Source organism: Anopheles bellator, chromosome 2 (genome assembly GCF_943735745.2).
Source record: "Anopheles bellator chromosome 2, idAnoBellAS_SP24_06.2, whole genome shotgun sequence".
Lineage (NCBI taxonomy): Eukaryota > Metazoa > Arthropoda > Insecta > Diptera > Culicidae > Anopheles > Anopheles bellator.
In genome coordinates, this window is record NC_071286.1 from 9089659 (window position 1) to 9110454 (window position 20796).

The 20796-nt window shown below is 51.3% G+C and overlaps 1 protein-coding gene across 1 annotated transcript in view; it reads right to left on the reverse strand.

The window, feature by feature from the left end:
* LOC131212438 (monocarboxylate transporter 9) overlaps positions 1-10983 on the reverse strand; it is an 11153-nt gene extending 170 nt beyond the window's left edge. Inside the window, exons 1-9 of the mRNA XM_058206301.1 lie at positions 10880-10983; positions 3583-3707; positions 2966-3511; positions 2471-2892; positions 2190-2398; positions 802-1033; positions 555-733; positions 257-479; positions 6-184 (exon numbers count right to left, since the gene is read on the reverse strand). Of these exons, the coding sequence (XP_058062284.1) occupies positions 6-184; positions 257-479; positions 555-733; positions 802-1033; positions 2190-2398; positions 2471-2892; positions 2966-3511; positions 3583-3707; positions 10880-10903 (2139 nt within the window). The 5' untranslated portion in view covers positions 10904-10983. The remainder of the gene's footprint in view (positions 1-5; positions 185-256; positions 480-554; positions 734-801; positions 1034-2189; positions 2399-2470; positions 2893-2965; positions 3512-3582; positions 3708-10879) is intronic.
* Between the last annotated feature and the right edge of the window lie 9813 nt (positions 10984-20796).

The window sequence follows — 20796 nt, forward strand, 5'->3', positions numbered from 1 at the left end:
AGTGCACCGGCTACGAAGAACGGTATCGAGTACGACTGAGTGGCGTCGTAGAGGGCACCGGCCAACGGAGAGCCGACGATCGTAGCCGCACCACGGAACAGAATCAGCAATCCGAACGCGTTGGTCAGCTTGTCCAGACCGAGCAGATCGACCAGAATAATTGACGTAAGCGAAATGTACCCAGCTGCAGGCAATTAATGGAAGCAATTAAATCGACCCTAGTTTAGGAAGGGAGCGTAGAAAACACTAAACCTACCGATGGCAATACCGAATGCGATGGCCATTACCACGTACGAGGCGTAACTGTGGCAGAATGGCGTCAACGCGACCGCTATCGTAGAGATGACTAGACAGATATTATTAAGGAACAGCGCGTCCACCTTCGGGAAGTCAGCGACGTAGCCGCACACGATCCTGCCAACCGTGTTCGTAATACCAATGATCGAGATAAGGAACGAGGCAGAGTTTTGTTCAATTCCCTACAACGATGAGCAAAAGGTCAGTTTGTTCGAACCAAATAGCCAACCAATGCGGCCGTTCCAGGATCCACTTACATCTAGGACGGCGGCATCGACAAGGTAGACGAATGGGACGTACAGGCCGGCCATACCGAAGATGTTTGAAACACCGATCATCATGAAGACGGGATCGCGCAACAGGCTGACGTCCATCATGGCACCGATTGCGTTCTTGAACGATTCCGGCAACACCAGACACGGGCAGAGATCATATTCTGGGGGCAAAGTAGCGTCTGTTAGAATCATCCTTCGTTTCCAGCGAACCGCTCGCCCAAACGCTTACGTTCTTCTCGGCCCTTTTCCACATCATCGCGGACGTCGTTGCGGTGCTCCTTTTCGAATTTGGTTAACGAAACAACCGAGTTGCGGTAGTTGGTGAGCGACTTCTGCGACTGGAACTCCTTCAGGTTGGTAACGGAACCGGAGTAGAAGATATCCTTGCGGGACAACGGGCGGACCATCATGGGACGATCCGCTTTGAGCGATGCCTTCGAGGTGAACATGCTGCCATCGTCCTGCGGATGGTTGGCAAACGGCCAGCATAACGACACGATCGGGGAAATAGAAGATTAGAATGTTGTAAAAACAAATCCTAATGAAGGAGGACAGAAGTGAAGATGGTGATGCAACTGAACAGATGAAGAGAAAAGCGAGACAGTGATAAGTGGACGATAAGTGATGATATTATGCGTTTCATGTCGATGCAGTTTGCGTGCCAAAGCCAATTGAACAATTCTATCGCGACCTTCGTCCGCAGAACGATAAGATTACAGAATGTGCGCCGAAATTTGCGTTCAATTTAGGAGATTGATAACCACATCAATCGCCTAATTGTTATCATCTATTTTAAGCTACAGGGCCACCGTATGGATTGCAATGTAATCGGGTGCGGTAATGAACACTATGGTAACAATTAGTATGGCTGATGGTGTCACTAGAACTAGAGTATTAACGAAAGCTTCATAATAGCGCTGATTTGTTACTTGTCTTTAGCAGCCCATCATCCATCAACCGACCAGACAGAGCAGTCACCACGATCATACCCAGTTCGTCTACCGCCCACAACGTTGCTGGCAAGTTTTGGGTGAACGCAAAGCTAGACTCTCTTCCACTAAACCACCGCCAATAAGATTCCCGGCCAATTGTTCAACATATGCGAATTGTTTCATGCAGATGCTAATTTTTACATATCCTCAGACTCGCATGCTCACACACGTGCAAATTGACAATAACGGGCTAACTAGTAGATTAGTCGGAACGATTTCAATGCATGTGCCAATTATTGAGGAATGTTCAGGAATGTAGCTTGTTACATTTGATAGCTTATTAGATACCAGAAAGAGAGAGAGGGAGAGAAAGAGAGAGAGAGCGAGAGAAGAAGGGTGTTAAAATGTACGCACTCCTTCGGAAAGTGTATACATTTTAACAACAATTTAACGTAAGTGATAGAACATTCTGTTTGGGGCAAAGATCAATGAAGAGAGAGAGAGGTTAGTTTGTTAGTAGGACAAGCAATCGCGGATTAGTTTTGGTACAGAAACCGACCACGGATGCTTAGAAAAATCAGTTAACCCTCATCACACAACCTCCCGACCAAATAAAACATAATTTAAGCTAGATTTTGAGTAGAAGAGAGAGAGCGAGAAAGAGAAAAAAATGTGGGCTACTAACGAATTCCTCAGCGTTATTATTCTTGCTGCCACTGACAGAGCCACGCGAGTTTCTGAGCTGCGGGATGGAGGATTTACGTACGTCACCGTTGCTACCGACGTCACCGCGCGAGCTCGCCTTAATGGCCGCCAACGACGGCTTGAACCGTTCGCCGGTCGAGTGCTTACGGACGCGATCGAACGTCGGTACGGACCCATTCTTCGGGATACCTAAAATATAGCGGAGCGAAACATTAGTGCGATCAAAGCGGAGCCACGTCTGCCGATGTGACCGATCCCGACCTGACTGGTGGCTAGTGAAGGCAGGCTGTGAGGCATTGCGTGGCATATTATCCGCCCCATAATCGGCCGCGTCCGACTCGGAGTTTGTGTTGCGCTTCTTGTTCAGCGGTTTCTTCATCTCGATCTGACTCGACTCGGACGACGAGCCGCTGCTGCCGTTCTGTTCCTGCGCTTTGAACTCCGAGATGGTTGGCAGCGTCGCGACGGGATGCATGCCCTGTTGCTGGGCCAGCTGGTCGAGGGCCAGGCTCGAGTGTACGCCCGGATCGGCATTCAGCGGGGCTTTCAGTCTTTTCTCCATCGTGCCGTCCGGTAGCTGCACCATGAAGTAGGAGCCACCGATCGAACCGCGCTCCATCTGCAGGCGCTTTTCCTCGTACATCCGCTGCATCAGGGGCTTCACTTTGTCATCCTTCGGGTAACTGCGGACCAAACGGAGCAAAAGAAGAAACGTTACTTGCTGCGGTCCTTGCCTTCATGTCGCCCCCGGCTTACGTTAGTGGCCGCATCATGGCACCAAAAATGGCACAGTTCAGAATCAGTCCGGCCAGAATGAGGTTGGCGTTTTTCCAGTCAAAGTGCTCCAGCAGCATGTTGGCGAGCGGGGCAAACGCGAACGTTCCGAAGCCGGACCCACACACGGCGATACCGGTGGCCAGGGAGCGTTTCGTTTCGAAGTAATACCCGACGGCCACGACCGCCGGCAGATAGATCAGTCCGAACCCGATGCCACCCATAACGCCGTACGTCAGCATCAGCATCGTGACGGAAGTGCTGAGCGTGCTGAGGGCGAAGGCCGACGCCGAGATGATGGCACCCGCTATGCACACGGCTCGGCAACCAAATTTGTTCGCCAACGCCGACACCACCGGACCAGCGCTCAGGTACATTCCGCTCAGCAAGCTACCGACCCAGGCCACTGTGCCTTTGCCTTCGCCAAAGTACACGACGAACTCGTTGAGGAACACTCCGAACGTGTACGCGATACCGTCCACGATCATGTTGCACATGAAGGAGGCGAACACGATCACCCAGCCGTATCTACAAGGAAAAAGAGGACAAATAAACATTTTAATTGAAAAGCAAATCGGAAGCAAACGCCGAGTTCTTACCCGCCATCCGGTGGCGGCGGCATATCGTGGTACTCGCATCCTGCCTCATCGTCATCCGGCGACGGGTCGTCCTGTTGGTCCGCCGTCAACCTTGCCGCTTCTTCGCAAGCGATATCACTGTCGGTCTGTGGAAGAACGCAAAAACAGGACACCATTAGCCATTAGCCCCAAAATCGGCAAACCGAGCCCCCCAGTGGGGGGCTCTGGATCCCTAAGGTTCTACAAGATTATGACGCGGCACACGTGTTTGCGGTTCAAAATTCCGACCTAAATGAATCGCGAGTGCTTCCGGCGTTTCCACCAGCCGCCGTTTTGGAAAACGGAAGATATCAAGTGGCGACCGACGGCTTCTAATCCATCATCCTCCAGGATGACGTTTGACACTCGAAAGCCACGAAAACGCCATGTGCCTGGGCCGCCGCCCCTGAGTAATGGTTTCATTTTTCGTCCCCTGGCCCGGCAGCCGATTGATGCAATCAGCTTTAATGAATTTGTGTGTGGCGTTGGTCAACAGCAAATGGGCCTATAAAATGACGCGCCAGGCTCTTACGCGGCGCTGTGCACGACAGCGTGGCGCTTGTATGCAAACGATCTGCGATCCACACTGCGGTTAAGCGGCCGCAGCTCGACACACGTCCGTAACTGATTTGTTTGGGTTGTTTCGAATTAGGGAATGGCTGTTGCCGGGTCGGGCCGGACTCGGAGCATCGTTGCCGGAGAACACTTGTTGACAGCCGCGTGGCCGAAGCGAGAATGTTACGCAATGCGAAAGAACATACGAAATGGGACGCCGCTTAAACGATTGCCTCAGAGAGCGCATCGTGTTGGGTGTGTTAATTGGATGGAATTGTCCACGTGCCGGGCCTGCCAGGCCAGCGAGGACAGCAAATCCATCTTCCGACCCGACGGTTTTAGGGACAGGAATGTTACTAACAAAAAGAGCTTTTTTATGAAACCCTGAAATACAAATGGCGAAGTGCAATCGGAATCACAATGCCTAAAAATAGGAGCGGCAGATCAGCCCCGAGGAGATTCGTACTTTTAAAAATAGAACCGGTGTTCCGGTGCAACACAGGAGTAATTATACGGTCGGAGACTTACGGGGTTATTCCTCCGCTTTCCAGCCCTCACACAACAATCATGCCTACGGAGAATTTTTTTGTGATCGATATACATTGATGGATCTTCTAATTCACGGTAGAAGGATTCATCCGCGCGGTGCTTGGAAAGGATTGAAAGAGCACTCAAGAATGAAAGTAACGGTCATTTCAAATTCATTCAGCACACTTCGATTGAATCAAGCGTTGGTCCGAACGAACGAGTTGATGAGAATGAGATGAGATGAGACAGGCCATTTCGAGGTGAGAAACCTTGTCTCAGTTTAAACAAATGATTTGATCAACGTTTGTTAGGTAAATGTAAATCTTTAATCGGTTTCAAAGGATGTACAATTTTCTTCAAAGAACATCCTGCACATGTAGCCCAAGTTTGCTCGAAAACTAATCGGCAAAAAATATTCAAAATCGAAGCACAACATCCAATCAATACCGAGTCGATCGATTGTATCAAAATCGACATGCCCCTGGCGATTTCATGTATCTCCAACTGAACGGGGTGGTCATTTTCCGGCTCCCACCCAAGAGCGATCACAACAGAGGCCAGTGCTACCACCACCACGGGGTTGAGTACTGCCAGATCATTCTCTGCTGCTGCCACCAAGTCTGCTTGCGTCGAAAATCGGACAAATCGGAAAAACCAAACTGGGCGCATGCTGGGTGGTGTGGTGATGTTGTTGTTATGCTACCCACAGCAGCTGGGTGCTAGTTGTTCACCCGCCCGCATCCCTTCCGGTGGCCGGCACGCGACTCGTGGACGGACACGGCACAACACGTCGCGACACTTATTTTTAGCACAAACAAATCTCTCGTCAAAGTTTACTGAAACCGGAAGAGGAAGCGGGCGTGAGATCGTGAGGACCGGGGGGTAGCAGAACCGACCGCTCTGTTACCCGTGGTTGAGTGCGCCGCGTGACAATTATACACTCGTCCCATGTTGTCCCCTGCCAACATTTTTTTACTGCAACAGGTGGTCTTCCACAGTTTTGAAGTGGCCACCTGAGTGGGAGAGCTCAAGGGCACTGAAGGCTATACAGACAGGGAATAAGCCTCTACAGACAGCGAGCGAGAAAAGGGGAGAGAGAAACTCTTCAGGTGCCTTCAGAAAGGGCTCCCTAGAGCATGCCTTTGACCGAGCATAGAACCCGAGGCCCGTGGGGCGTTATCGGTCGTTATCAACAACAATTCAAATGCCGAGAGATTTGTCGATACTTTCCCGGGGGCGAAGTGGCCAATTTTCAACCTACTTCATTACGCCGATTAGATTAGAGCCCTCCGTGTTTCAATGTCAACGAACGAAACCCCGAAGAGACACGGATTCGATAGACGAAACTAGCCAGTCGACATGCCGAACTGCCGGAAACTGCGCTACCGAGACGCGGCTAAGAATGAGTTTCATTTCACTTCCGGTTAGCGCTTCACGATAATACACGCCCTTCAGGGGTTCATTCCAACTCCGGTGGCCTAGTTTCTTGCGTTGATGCCACTGGAAGTCCCGACAACAAACCCACTGGGTGGCTGCAGCTGCACACAGCGTGAGTCATCCGAGAGCCTCCGAGCGAGGCTGCGTGCGATCGGTCCCCGAAGCAAACAAATGGCGTGAAACTGTGGCCATTCTGAAAACTCCATCAATGCGTGGCGAGCGAGATGGGTTGACCCTTATGTGATCGCCGGCGGCACATACAACCGGAACGGAGCGGAATCATAAAATAGGATTCAAAGAAAGGATAATAAAACCGAGATGAAATGCCCATTGAATGTGAACAATGAGAGTACACAAGACACAGCAGTCAGCATAAAAAGGGCCAACACTTTTGAAGCGCACACGATGGGTTCCATCAATTTCAAATTATTGCGCATGTCGCTCGCTCGCTGGTCCGCCGGTTCTGTGATTTTCCAATATCGGCCCCGTTGGCCAACCCGACCGGGATGCCCGTCACGGCCCGTGTTAGGACCACGGCAATCATGCCGCGTGATCGAATGAGCGCAACGGCCTGGAAACCCGTATCCGGGAGTGTCCGGGCCCCGGTATGTGTCGAAACTGACGAGCAATTTGTCAACACCATCCGTCCGTCCACGGCCCACACAACATTGTACAACGCGGGCTGGCTGGCGATGAGTTACAACATTAATTTTCCACCCAATCTACAGAATTGGAAAAAAGCGGACCACGTGTGCCACGCGCAGTGCCGGGGCCGCAATCAAACGTCAGATCGGATCACGGTGCGTGTGTGGGACTGCTGCATTGTGTTGGCCCATCATAAACCTCACGGGCAACCGGATGGGGGGGACCGGAGGGAAAAAAAGGAAAACCGACCGTATATTGTCATTCCGATGAACCGTTGCCGGTGCACGAGTTACCAACCCGACGGAGACAGCGACAGGCGAGAGGTTCACCACATCGCACCGTGTCACGTGTGAGCAATTATCGGCCCTTTCCGAAGGCCACCCCACACATACGCACACACTGCTCGGCCAACATCACAAGAGCCCCGGACCCAAGGGGAGGGGGGGAGGGCCGTCGCGGTCTGTCTAGTTCTATCATTACCCACCGCTTGACAACCGGTGGGGCGGGGGTCTTTTCCTGCAACCCGATCCCACCACTAGAGTCCGACGGAGGGACCTCGATAAGATATTGGGAACCCGCCCCACCAGAAGGGGCGAGATGAATGGGCGAATAATGTGCGATCCATTTTCGGGCCTGTCAGCCTGGGCCAGTATTGGGCCAGTTCAGCGAGATTTGTGTCTCTAGTTGGGCCTCTATTAGATTCATGCTACTGTCCTGTTATCGCAGCGCATTACGACCCGTGGCGGGGGTTGGCAGGACCATAATTGGAATCATTGGACGGGCGATGCGCAGGACACGGTACAATTGTGGCTAGAAAGGCATGATGCGTAGATCCACGTTATGAGGATAGGACTAGACAGGACTTGCGGTGCTAGAGGTTACTCTACGGCACCAAATCAATAGGCACACGCGGTACAATTTTGGCCATAATTAAACGGTACCATTCCGTTATGAGGAACTTGAAATCCAGTTAACCGTAACAGCAACCGTCATTGCAATATGAAGTCCCCCTTACGAAACAACAAAGTCTGACCAGGCCCCAGTCAATTGTCGTGTGACGAAACACGCATTACATCAATCCTGTTTCCACGAACCCCAGATGCCAGTCGCAAACAGTTCTATTAGTCTTAATTAAAAAGATGGCCGACGATCACTTTCGCTCGCCGATCCGCGATCGTCCCCAAAAGTCGCTCGAACGAGAGGCTTTACTTAACGGTTCCCGGAACGGACCCGTCACTACATTCGGTGGCGGCACAATTCAAGTTTCTCACCCGGGTTTTGCTGTTGGACACCACTTTGCCTGCCATGGTCACACACTACGATCACACAGTACTGCCGCAGAGGGAGTCGGACTAGAAGCGGGACTACAATTCCCTCAATGCCTTGCCTGTCTTGCTACTCTACTCCGGCCGGTTCACTTCACATAACGACACGACCGTCCGGGGACACAATCCAAGTCGATATCACAAGACCCAGTCCAGTCGCGCGGACTATTAGTGCGTTCGCGAATGCACTTTAATCGCCGCGGGGTGGTGAGCGCGAGACACAATGCGCCTCCTCCACGATTGAAGCGATCGGGTTAACTCTCTCTCTCTCTCTCTCTCTCTCTCTCTATCGCTCTGCACTTTCTCTCTCTCTCTCTTTGCACTATGTGTGCCGGCTATCTCTGTGGTGCCTGCGGGACGCGTGCAGCCCTTTCTGCTCTGCCGACAGTCGAACGTGGAATGGCGGGTTTTTCGTACGAGGAAATTATTTAAAAGCCAATTAAACGGACCGTCGCCTGGAGTAGCCAGTCCGTCCGTCCGACCCTCCGTCCGTCCTATCGCGAGTGACGCGACTCGTCCTCGTCGGTATTGGTAGCTGATAGCACCGATCGGCGGAGCAGATATCTCGACCCGTACTCGGAGCATCCCGAATCGGTTCCCGTCGGTCGCGTGACAAGTGTGTATCAGGAGGTCGAAGATCGCGTTGCGAAACTGCCGGAGCAGCCACCCGATGGTCCAGCCCAGACCAACTTCGCGCCAGCTGTGTGTCCAATCTTTCCCAGGCGATGCGTCAACACGTCAGCCTTATTCCGTCAGTCAGTGTTTGCGTTGGCTTGGATCGGACTGGTGGCTTGATAACTTCCCACTGGCAGTCACAGTTGGAGAACTTACTACAACGGCTTATCGGGCGGGAACGCCTCACACGGGCGCACTGACTATTTGTCCAAGAAAACTGCAGACAGTAACTCGGACGGGCGCAGCGATGCTGGGTCAATATTGGGAGTCGACATAGTCGATATTGTCGAGTCTATTGTGTGGGTATTCATAAACGTTACCGAGTACATGACGACTAGATCACTTCAGTCAGTCAGTCAATAAGTCAGTCAAAGTCAAGGGCAACGGTTCCTAGATTATAGACCAGGAACAACAAATAAGTTGATGGACCGACGTTTCGGTTTTAGAATTTGCTATACTTGACTCAACTAGCATCGACGTCTGCGGACGTGTTCCAGTGTCAAAATACTAGTGTCTTAAAAACATGCCAAGAAACCGGAACCTTCTATTATAATGTAGTTTGCTGTATGGGAAAATTATTTATTTGTGGCCAAAACGGACGGACGAAATGAACGGATTGGTGTCCAGGGTATCTTCAAAAATGCAGAAATCGAAACATTGCTTTCAACGTTGAACGATGCAGGGAGTTTGCGCCGCTAAACCAGCAACTATTCAGCAATGGGAAGCCAACGGTTGGCTGATTGATTGTCGAAATACTGCATAATTTACGACCCCGAGATAACGTTATGTACATGTACGCAGCCCCGATTGGGACGCCCACATGACCAGACGAACATACTTTGACACGCACGTATAGTATCCCATTTCAGTGGCAGTTCGTTTCAGTGGTACTACTTTCCCTATCTCACATTATGTTTAATCTATGCTTTTGACCAAACTGCTTTTCAATTTTAGTAATTGAAAAATTATTCTTTGAATTTAGCAATGAATAGAAAAACAAAACTAAACTCAGTATCATAAATACGGTCCGGTCCGTTCTTCTGAGAGTAAAAGAAACTCAGTATCGCCAAACAATGAGCAACACATTGGCGCGCAATGAGATAACGGACCAGGTTCTTGGATCTTGACAATCTTGTCTTATTTTACGACTAGCCCATGGAACGTAACGTGGCATCGAAAAGCATTTACCCTAGATCGTCAGTATTACGGCTACCTCCATCGAGTTCGAGAGTACTCTATTATCTCCGAAATATGTTAATCAATTTCACACAACCTTGATAGCAGCCGATAATTTCCTTGGCGAATCAGTTGCTATTTTAAGCATAGATGATAAGTTAAACAGCGAGTGAGTGAAACCTTAACTGCGCGCCCTCAATAATACGGCCACCACCATAGCGAACCCGTAATGATATGCATGAAAATAGCGTTTAAGCGTTCTCCCGAAACGAAACGAAAAGTCAGTCAATATTGTCCCGTACCCAATATCGTAGAGCACCGCCAGGTGACCCCCGGCACCATTAACCATTGAGCCGCCCCGGGCGAGGGTGGCTGCTGCAGGCAGACGCGATGCCAACCCTGAGACGGGGAAGACGACGCAACACGCAAGTAATAAAGTAGAGCTGACACAGAGCACCCACGCACCCCGAGCCGATGCAACCAGACGAAATTTTGCAGCCCGAGCCCGGCGAGAGCTGGCGAGATGACAACGCCAACGGCAGCCAATGCCGATAATATCGACGTCTGCATATGCCCGCGTCAAGGTTGGTCGGTTGGGTGGGTGGGCCCCGGACCCGGAGACGAGGGCGCAAGGCAGCCGTTGCAAGCGGACCGAATCCGGGTCAATGTTAGCAGCGTTGCATTAACCCACAAAAGCGCCCCTCTTCTAGGCCCACCCCGGCTTTTTTTCCGGAGTTTCACGCAGAGTTTTGGCTCCTTTCGATTTTGTGTCTTTCGAGAGCGAGAGTGTTCCCGGTTGGCCGATAGGTATCGATAGTGATTCGAATGCCTCGAATTCCTTCTAAAGCCACGCTGATTCACCACCGCATTCAAGAGGCCGCTGCGCTGAGCATAAAAATCGGAGAAACCAAGGGAATCAAACACGTGGAACCACCTACCCGTCGAGCTTTTTTACTGGCCATCGCTGAGGCAGCTACTGTTTCGCTGAGGGCAGCCGGTGATGTTGAGCGCACACTTCGAAGGACACTAGTTTTAGCACCGGTTACGGGGGGAGGGGTCTTCAAGAAGCGGACGGGAACGTCAATCGCCACATGGACTGAACACGCGAAACTCGCTTTGCGTGCGCGCCAATTTCACTCACGAGCGGATCACGACGAGGCCCTCCCTTTGGGGGGCAGGTTAGATCGCTTTGCTAGAATGTAAATGGATTCTAATCACGAGCTGCACAAAGTGCTCAACACTCGGGAACCACACGACACGGTGCAGGGCACGGACACCCGACGATGGACACACCCTCTGGTCCGGTGGTCATTCGCAGCTCATTACGCGGCGCGCACACGATTCACACTACACGTCACGGAAACACCGCCACACACTGCGAAGCACAAAATCATAAACATTAATGGGCCACCGAGGAGTTCCGTTCCGAGGATACAACTTGAGAGCGAACACGGCGATCGGAATGGAATGTCCGGATCTAGTCGTCGCCAAGCGGAAAAGTGAATCTCCTTGACCGAAACCCAGCAAGGATTCACGAACTCGGCAGCATAACGCAGCATCAAGTGCATTGGGCGGGGTCGGTTCCAAATCGGTTCCCAAAATAAATGCTAACTCAATTCTTCGTCATCGCCGTCGTCCACTCGACACTCGAGTTGCTGCTCTCGTTGCCTTTTTGGCCGTTTGGCGCATGTTTCAGCTCGCAAAGGCCGCTTTAGTGACATAATTAGCCACTGTATCTTATCATTCCTCTCTCGCCAAACCGTCGGCGGCCCGTTACTATTGACTGATAAACGGATCTTGGTGGGCTACACACGAGCTCCCAGCACGCACACTCTTGAGCTCACCTCAACCCTCTTATTTCGTGCGCTATCGCCCGCTGTTTTGGGACCACTTCACGGCCGATCATAAATCTCTCGATATACCATCAGCACATACGATTGTTGCCGTGCCGTGTGAGTGATGGCTCCAACAGCGTCGCCAGCACTTCAAAACACTTCACGTCGGAGGAGCTACGAGGGACCCGTTCATTAGTAGGGTCCGTGTATCATATGATAATACTTGCCACACGTCAGTTGCTGGTTACCTTGTTTGGCCCCCTCAAAAAACAAACAAATCGATCGCCTTGATCGTGCTTGAACTCGAAAAGATCACTACTCTCGAAGCGGAACGAACGATCGTGAGTTGTTCCGCGTTCGGTGGGCTGTTTACGACTCACGACGATCGCGAGGATCGCTTGGCGCACCTCGTACCTCGGAACACATGTTCACGAACGCACACGAACACTCACACGGCACGAACTACCTCCACAACGGTGCAACCATCATAACCTTCGCCGACGGCGATGATTGTGGCGCAGCGGTGCATATTCATTAGCCCTGCCGCTGCTTGGAGTGACCGGTTTTCGGAGTAACCTTCGCGGGAATGGCCACGACTGCCGGCCCGTCACCGATCGTGTCACCCCGTCACCAGGGCTGCTGCGTGCTTCAAGCGGTGTAGGCTGGGGAACCACACTCCAGCTCGCGAGGCCCCGAGCTAAGGCCCTAACAGTGAACTTGTGGCTAATCGGGCGAAGGTATGCGCCAACGGAGGTGACTGTGCTGGGACCATTTTATTGCCAGGACCCTGGAGAATATGGGCAATTCAAATGTGGCACGCTCAGTCCGCTACTGTCTGCTGTCCTTTTCGAGCTACGCGAATGGACCCACTCTCCGTTGATTAAATGGCCTGTGCCGGCCTGTTTTTTGGAGAGATTGTTTTGGGAATTGGGAACGTAAAGCGGTGGATAGGAGTAGCATGACCTAGTGCGTCCCCACCCGCTACCATAAACGGTCGGTAATTTCGTCAAGGGGGGAGCAGACCCCTAGGCGTAGATGATTTATAACCTGCGAACTCCCGGGCGTGTAGGGCGTGGAACCGTTAATCGTGATCGGTGGCGTAATCTGGACACTTGTCCGGAAGGTGGTTGGTGGTTTGGAAACAATAGAGGCGAGCAATCGAACCAGAAAAGGCCACAAAGAAATCAAGGAGACCAATCTTAACCCGGTTAGCGATCCCGGACTGGGAACGGGGATCAGCGCGCGCGTGGCCACAAAGAACCCAAATCCGCGGCGATTCTTAAACGACAAACAAAGCGATGCCGCACTCAATCGGGGTTCCGTGAAGCGCCCTGATAAGCGACGAGCGCGAGTGTCGCACACAAATAATTGGGCCACAGGCCACTGGTGTGCGTGGGGCGGTGTTCGCGGGTGTTTGGGGCAGTATGTTTTGATGGCGTCGTCAAGCCGCCGCTGCTTGGCCAGTGTGTATTTTCGGACTCACGAGCACCACGCCAAACAGCTGATTGGTGCGTTGGTGTGTGCGCGCAGGCGCGCGCGACACCGCGATGCGTGAAGTGCGCTCGACCCGTGCCGCGAGTGCTCTCTCTCTCTTTCTTTCTCTCGGCGTTTCGGGTCACCCGTCGCGCGCGCGCGCAGATCGAGTAACCACAAACAAACGCTTCATTTAATTAAACTAATTTTGAGTCCAAATGCCCCCGTGCGCATGTTTACCCCCTGAGCTAACTCACTGCGGTGAGTGAGCTCTCACTGCTCACCCTAGTGAGGGGAAGCTCGGCGCAGATTGGCCCAGTGCGCCGATCGCGATTAGCAGTCTGCTGCTGCTCAGAAGGGGACCTCGAAGACCGATTCTCGAAGCTGTCAATCGACATCCACCCGTCCGGATCTTTCTCCCTCTGCTCGATCGCTCCGCTCGCCCCGGAGGCCCCCAGGGGCCAGTACCCCAAAGGAAGGATTCTTTTTTTATCCGTTTCTCTTCGTATTCAATGATACGCGCGCACCACTCGAAAGACACGAGAGAGAGAGAGAGAGAGAGAGAGAGAGAGCGTCGTGATTCACAAACGTGAATTTTTCTTTTTAATCAAAACACAACGCGGCCCGATGTGGGAGACATAAAGCGCTTTTCGCCACATGCGAAATGCGTTCCTTTGTCGGCTGCTCATGAGAGTGTGGCCGTCCCATCCTGATCCTGTCTCCGCCGGCCCAGCGACCGATGGCCCAGGCAACAAAGGCGATGACGAATGGGGACTTTATTTCATTACCCCGCACGGCGGAAAGAGAGAGAGTGTTCCGATGTGTACCAAGCAACGGTGCCCCAGAAAGGAATATGTCCACACCGGGGTCGTGCGATGAAGAAACACGCTGGACCGCGGAATACGCAACAAGCAGCCGCGGGCCGCGAGGACAGACGACGAGAACGATAAGCGCACATGGAAAACAGCCGCGGGGACCCGGACAACCATTTCCGATCGATGCTGTCAGCCCCCACCCAGCCAAACTAATACGCGCGTTACAGGAATGTTGGCTGCTACTGCGCAACATCACACCGCCGCCCGCGGAAGCGTTCCAAAAACGACGATTCACACGAAGTCACTTTTGGTGTCGACCACAGGAAGGATCACCACAGGATCAGGAGATGTCTCACATTTTCCGAGAATGATCGACGCTGACCCTATACACGCGCGGTTCTATCGCTCTTCGCGGCCACCGACACGGCACGACGATCACGGCGCACGGTGCACGAAAAACTGATTCCGCGGAAAATTCACCGTCCGCCGAGCGCTGCTGCGATCGGACCGCGAGCTACTATTTTAGTCACTGTGTGCGTGGCCTCGTGGGTGTGTGTGCGCGCCCGCTCGTGCTCGGTGGCCGGCAGCGAGCAGAGGAACCAATGGCCAATGGCAAACCATCATCACCGTCATCATCGCCGGTACTCGGTACACTCTCTGTCAATACCGCCGCCTCGATGCGTGGTGGTCCATTTTCGCACCCCTTTCAATGCCTGCCTTAACTGTCCCTCTCTGTCTCTCTCCCGCCACCTCACGGCTTAGCGTTGTGAGGTGGGGTTGTGTTGTGGGTGGCTTGGGGCATCGGAGTGTGCGTGCTGTTTGCCATACAATAGGAGAGATAGGGGTACCCGACCAACAGAGGGCTTCTCGCTCGGCGACTGTGAGTTACTTACGCGCCTTGTACTGGCCGCGGCAACTTCCGCTGTGTACTCTGTTCATTTGTCAGTGCGCGATCGTGACGCTTCATCAAAAGGGTGAGGTCCCTGTAGCATATCATTAAATGCGGGTTCCATTGCCAATCGTAATGTTGGCCTAAATTAAAACAATATTATCGTTCGCGCTACTTATCAATGCGTGAGATGCTGATCGCACGACGAGTGACGTAGACGATCGGGACAAAAACGGGACGATCGGGAGCTGCCTGCTCCCGGGTGCTATGCTCAGTATACGCAAATATCCATGCCACCAACAGATGGCAGGAACGCACTAATTTCGTTATCTCCCAGTAAAATATTGTACTTCCGATAGCAGGAACAAAGTAGTTTCCGGCGGGACGGAAGCGCAGACTCTCCCGGCTGTCACGTTTGGGGCGGCGCGCGTGCCGATGACTCAGCTCCGTCCATCACGCAGCATCGGCGTTTCGCCAAAATTAAGATTAAGCTGACCCCCGGGACCGGGTGTTTCTTCGGCATCGATCGGATATCGGCTGTTTGCTAATAGGCTCTTAAGACTTGCTAATCACCACTTCTAACGCCGGGCGGCCTGCCGTTAGGCCGGGTTATGTGATGGATCATAAATTTCTCGTCCACGCATTGTGTTTGAGGTGGAGATAACTTTGTTTAGACCGGTCTGGGCAACGGAACCGAGGCGTGCCGTTTCCTAAAAACAAGGAACGTTTAAAATGGGCTATAGCATACGTCGCTATAGTATGGGAAGCATTGACACTGACCGCTGCGGTTCTCCCGAGACGCATTACAGTGGTTCACAATAAAAAAATCCTATTCGCAGAATCTTCTTAAAAATCTACCACCTTCTTCTCGCTAAATCGCTCTCCGCCAAAGGTGGTGTGTTTCGAACAGTATCGAAGCGATACGTAACAGCACCTGATGATAAAATCGTCACTACCAGCTAATGATGGAAATAAACATTATTGGCCCCAAATATCGACAATTTACACTTCGCAAATGGCCAGCGATTATCACGAGCGGTCATCATGCCCAGCGACGTGTCGGCCACCGCGCGACGTCATCAATTATATAAATGAGAACATCAAGCTGCAGGATGCTTTTTCCGAAGACGGATACCACACCGGCAATAGGGAAGCGATTGCAGAGGTGCAATATTTGATGTAAGTAAAAGCAAAATATTCACTCTAAAATCCACACAGAAAATGCGTCCGAATGCATTCCAAATAGTAACAGCGTTGTTATTCCACAGCGAAGGCCAGTAAGCCCGTAGGCTTTAAAGTCGTTCAGTACCCCCCCGTACCACTTTGTACACGGAGGTATGTTCTCCGTGACATTAATTGGCTCGTTAAACACAAAATCTATCTCACATACACGCGCGCCAGCGTTGCAGGAATTCGCGAAGTAACCCAGCAATTGATCGATAGATCGTTATTGACCGAGCAACGCAACGTGTTAAACACATCGCAACCAAAGGGACCAGCCTCTAATAGGGTCTTCGAGAAACGGTCAACAGCAGAGCAATCGGGCGATCGAACAGGAGGATTTGTGACGTCGCCTCTCTGGCTTGAGTTTTTGTATGTTTCGCGGATGCAATGCGAATTTTTAGGAGCTACCGGTCATTGTGATCCTCCCGACAGCTTTCTCCCAACCGTACCTACTATCCAAACTGGATACTGACGCCAGACAGCATTTCCATCTCCGGTTCTTGTGGTCCCATCCGCCATCAGCGTACAGAGAGCGTGTGTCTAATTAAATGTAAAAATAAACAACTTAACACCTTCCGCTTGAGCAAATTGATTTTTCATCGATCGATTTTTTGGGCCAAAGAACTTCTTTGGCCCAAAATATAGGTTCGACGTAGGTGCCAAGTGTCGGTAGTTAGATACTCCACATATAAACGATTGGCCCACTCCATCAACCAGGATGGTAAATCTTACTGTTTGCGGTGGGCTTTTGATAAAAATATTTGTCCCGCTCATTAGTTCCCATGCCGACGACGACAAGGGCGAGATAAAACGGTTTCCTACGTCATTGGAAATGCACTGGTCATGCCTCTGAGGTCTTGAACGGGGTTGAATTTATTTATTGTTTGAACGCCCCAAATTGTTTCGGAAAATACCTTTGAACTCGCTATTTTGCAAAGAAAACATGCCCCACAAAATTTGAGTTGTAAATTGAATAACTTTTAGCAGAGGCTTATAAGACAAACACTTCGATGGCAAGGTTTTTTGCTAAGTTATCAAGAGAAATGTTGCTGCAAAAAGTGCAATATACTGTAAGAATGGATTTAATTTTCAACAAAAAATCATCTCAATCAGTATCGATTCATATCTAAGCTCAGTGGTGTATTGATTAGTCATGAAGGTTTATAAAACAAAATCAAGCTCGTAACATAATCAGTACTAACTCAGTCTTTGCGTCTTCGACCATCAGCTTTGGCCAAGCGGACTCGTAGGACAGAGTCTTTGCAGTGAGGACTTGGCGGGTATACCGTGTATTTATTTATTAATTCAACCCTCATCGTAAAGTATCACTCTGTTAGGGCGATACTGCACCACGACAGCATTCGCAGTGAAGAGTGTTTTTTTATAACTGTTACGTTCTCTGCTTGCTTTTTTCAATTGGAATATGCTAAACATCATCCACAGCGCCATGTCCGATATTTGTGCCATTAAATTTGCCGCATACCAAGGGCGCCCGGACAGCCCTTTGCGTACCATCGACACTACCCCGACGACGAAGCGAAACGTTTCGTTTCTGCATCAGTGAAGACACAGGAAAGACAATTTCCACTCCTATTTAGTCATCTTTTCTATGCATAATATAATTGCAAACACCTCGGGCATCGTCGAGATTTGCAACGCGTTTTTACAACCCATCATAAGGTCTTTAGTTTGTGATCCATTCAATTTAAACCATTAAAAAAAATCGATTTTCCGGTGGCGCATCTGTTGCACGGACAAAGCGCGCTCCCTCCATTCATTCAAATTGATGCAAATCCAGAAAGAAAAACTTTCTCTAATATTCAATGCCCGGCGACTAGTGCCGCGTAATGCCATCGTTATGGTGCTACTGGATAAAATGAAACAAACATATCGGCCGTTGTGTGATGGTTTGCAACCAGCCAGCATAGCATAAACTAGTTGGAGTCATATTCGCTGGCATGTGGCCTGGCACCCGACCCAGCCCGGGCAGTGAACGGCCATCGCACGGTCCGACTATGGTCGAGCAGCGAGCAAACAGTTCCATTTAATGTCATTTGATCAACATCCTGTTGCACGTGGGCTTCGCATTGCGTGAGAAAACTGCGGAGCGAGATGGTACGCAACAAGCGTGTGGCGAGTCGGGCGTAGAATCCGCTCTGTTTGATCTGCACGGGACGGAAGGAAACTCCCAAGAACTATGCTTCGCTATGCTTTCATGCACGCGGTTCCACCGAGAAACGCTACAAGGCGCCGCTGGGCGAATGTTTTATTTGCGCCTTTTCGATAGTTCTTTTTACGCCGTTCGCGCCCCAAGCGGTCTGGGTGGCGTATGCGCAAAACAGCACGCAACATGGTCGCGAGGACAACACCGGAATTGGGAGGATAAAACAAAACAAAAACACACTACAGAAAAACTTATGAATGAATGGACTTCGCTTACCATCAAATAGCGGTCGGAACGCATCGGGATGATGCCTCCGTCCTCGTCCTCCTCTTCCGCGCCCTGGCCACCCTGCTCCGCATCATCCTGGCTCGCGGCTTGACCCATTTCTGCTCACAAACCTGGCGCCACGCGATCCGGCCCGACGGTTGCTGAGTGTTTGGTGCGAGAAGGTCTCGAACACTGCACTGCGTCCTCGGAAGGATTCGGACTACTGCTACTGTTCGCTGCACTTCCGGGCGAACATGGCCTTCAACGTCTTCGCCCCAAGCCTCACCACCACAGACGACACCCGCGGATGTTTCTGTTTGCCGATGGCGCTGTAGGCCCACTGTGATTGCCACTACAAATCGGTAAAAAATTAACCAAATAAAAAGATCGCGTATTCCGCTGTCGGCCCTACGAATGGGTGGCCGCGCGCCAAGTTGCTCAGCACCGTTAGGAAAACATAGGAACAGAACGTGGAAACGTGGCCGTGAACGGAACAGACAGCGATGGGAGAAAATGGAAACAGAAACGTAACATAATTACACTCTGGTGCAGCAACACGCGGGGCTAATGATGATGTTTCGAACTTTTGTGAGCCCCACGATGCTCCAGCACACAGCTGGAAGGGTGCACGGAAGCGAAACACAGCAACTGCGACTGTCGGACCACAGGGCACGGAACGCACGCAATCCCGGGGAGCCTTCGCGCGTGGTGCCAGGCACCAATACTTCGAAACCAACCTCAGTTCGGGTTTGACAGGCACAGGTCAACTTGCACAAACACACCTTTGCGAAAGCACGTCCCGTGTCCTTTTCCTGCAACGGGCTCAGGGATACGCACCCGAGATGGCCGATGTTGCTCTGCTGCGGTTCTGGGTGCTGCTGCACAGGGGAAAGCCTACTCCGTCAGCATGCTTTCGCAATCACGTTTTTCTTTTCTCGTCCGTCACTCTCGCTAGCAGCCCTGGACGGCGAATATTCGATGAAATGTTTGCCAGAACGCAGCATAAGCCGTTTCACCTGTAACCCGATAGCACGGCTGAGGGAGAACATTCTATTTTGTTCCTCTTTCGCTGAAGCAAGGCGGCACACATTTTCTCGGGCACTCGGCGGAATCCCCGTTGGGGATCTTTGGGGTGCAGGCACGAAGCCAATCGATTCAATGCCCGTACCGAACCCCGATCGATTATCCTTCACTGAGTGCACTGATTTTCCTTATTTTTTCCGCTAACCTCGAACGGTGTGCGGAACAGCCAGGCCAGCCGTTCCGGGTCGGTTGCAACGGTTGCCAGACTATGCCACCGCCTGGCAGGTTCTCCGAGGGCACACTGGTGGCAAAGCGAAAGAATGTAACCGAACTCCACAAGCAGCCCGCGGTTGCTCTGATACGCGATATCTGCGTGTAAAATCGTTGTACAGCTTTGCACGTTGACGATTATTAGTCTCTGTTGGGTACCGGCCACCTTTGATTATCGTTGCGATTCGGTTGCCTGCGGAACGGTGAGTCCGTGATTTGCCTTCTTGACTTGTTTTTATTTTGTCTTTGCCCGCGCAGACCGAGGGCCACTGGCCGATATTGCCGCGCACCGATAACCTGATATCAAACAGCAGCGCCCAACAAACCGTGGTGCCCTCCGCTTTATGGGACGTGATTAAAGGATTACCGCCGTGGGCCCGACCGATATTACGGTATTTTTGGCGACAAATTCAGCGACCGTATGTAATAAACACCGGGAAACACCGTCCGTCGGTCAAGCGAGAACGCTTGCCGAGGCTCCGCTTGCCACTAACACCACTGAAAACGGCGCCGTGCCGAATGCAATGCGAAAGCGCGACTAAATAAAACACTGAACAGCAACACTAAACAAAAAACTAAACGCACCAAAAGGGTTTGCAGTAGAGCGAACGGGCAAACGGAGAGAGCGGGACCGCAAGAAACGTCAAACGCGTAGCAGCGGAGATTTGTATGTGTGGACAACGGTGTGCATGTGTGTGAAAGGGTACTTCAAAGGGACGGGCTTTTTTCGAACAAAAATTATAACAAAAATTAACAATTATTATTTTAAATTGCTTCGTTTTACTTCACAAGAGTAATGGATGTTGTCATCATGGTCAAGATACAATTTCTTGAGATTGGTTTGTTTTCTGGAAAAATTAAAAGTTATATTTCTTTTCACTATTATTAACAGTAT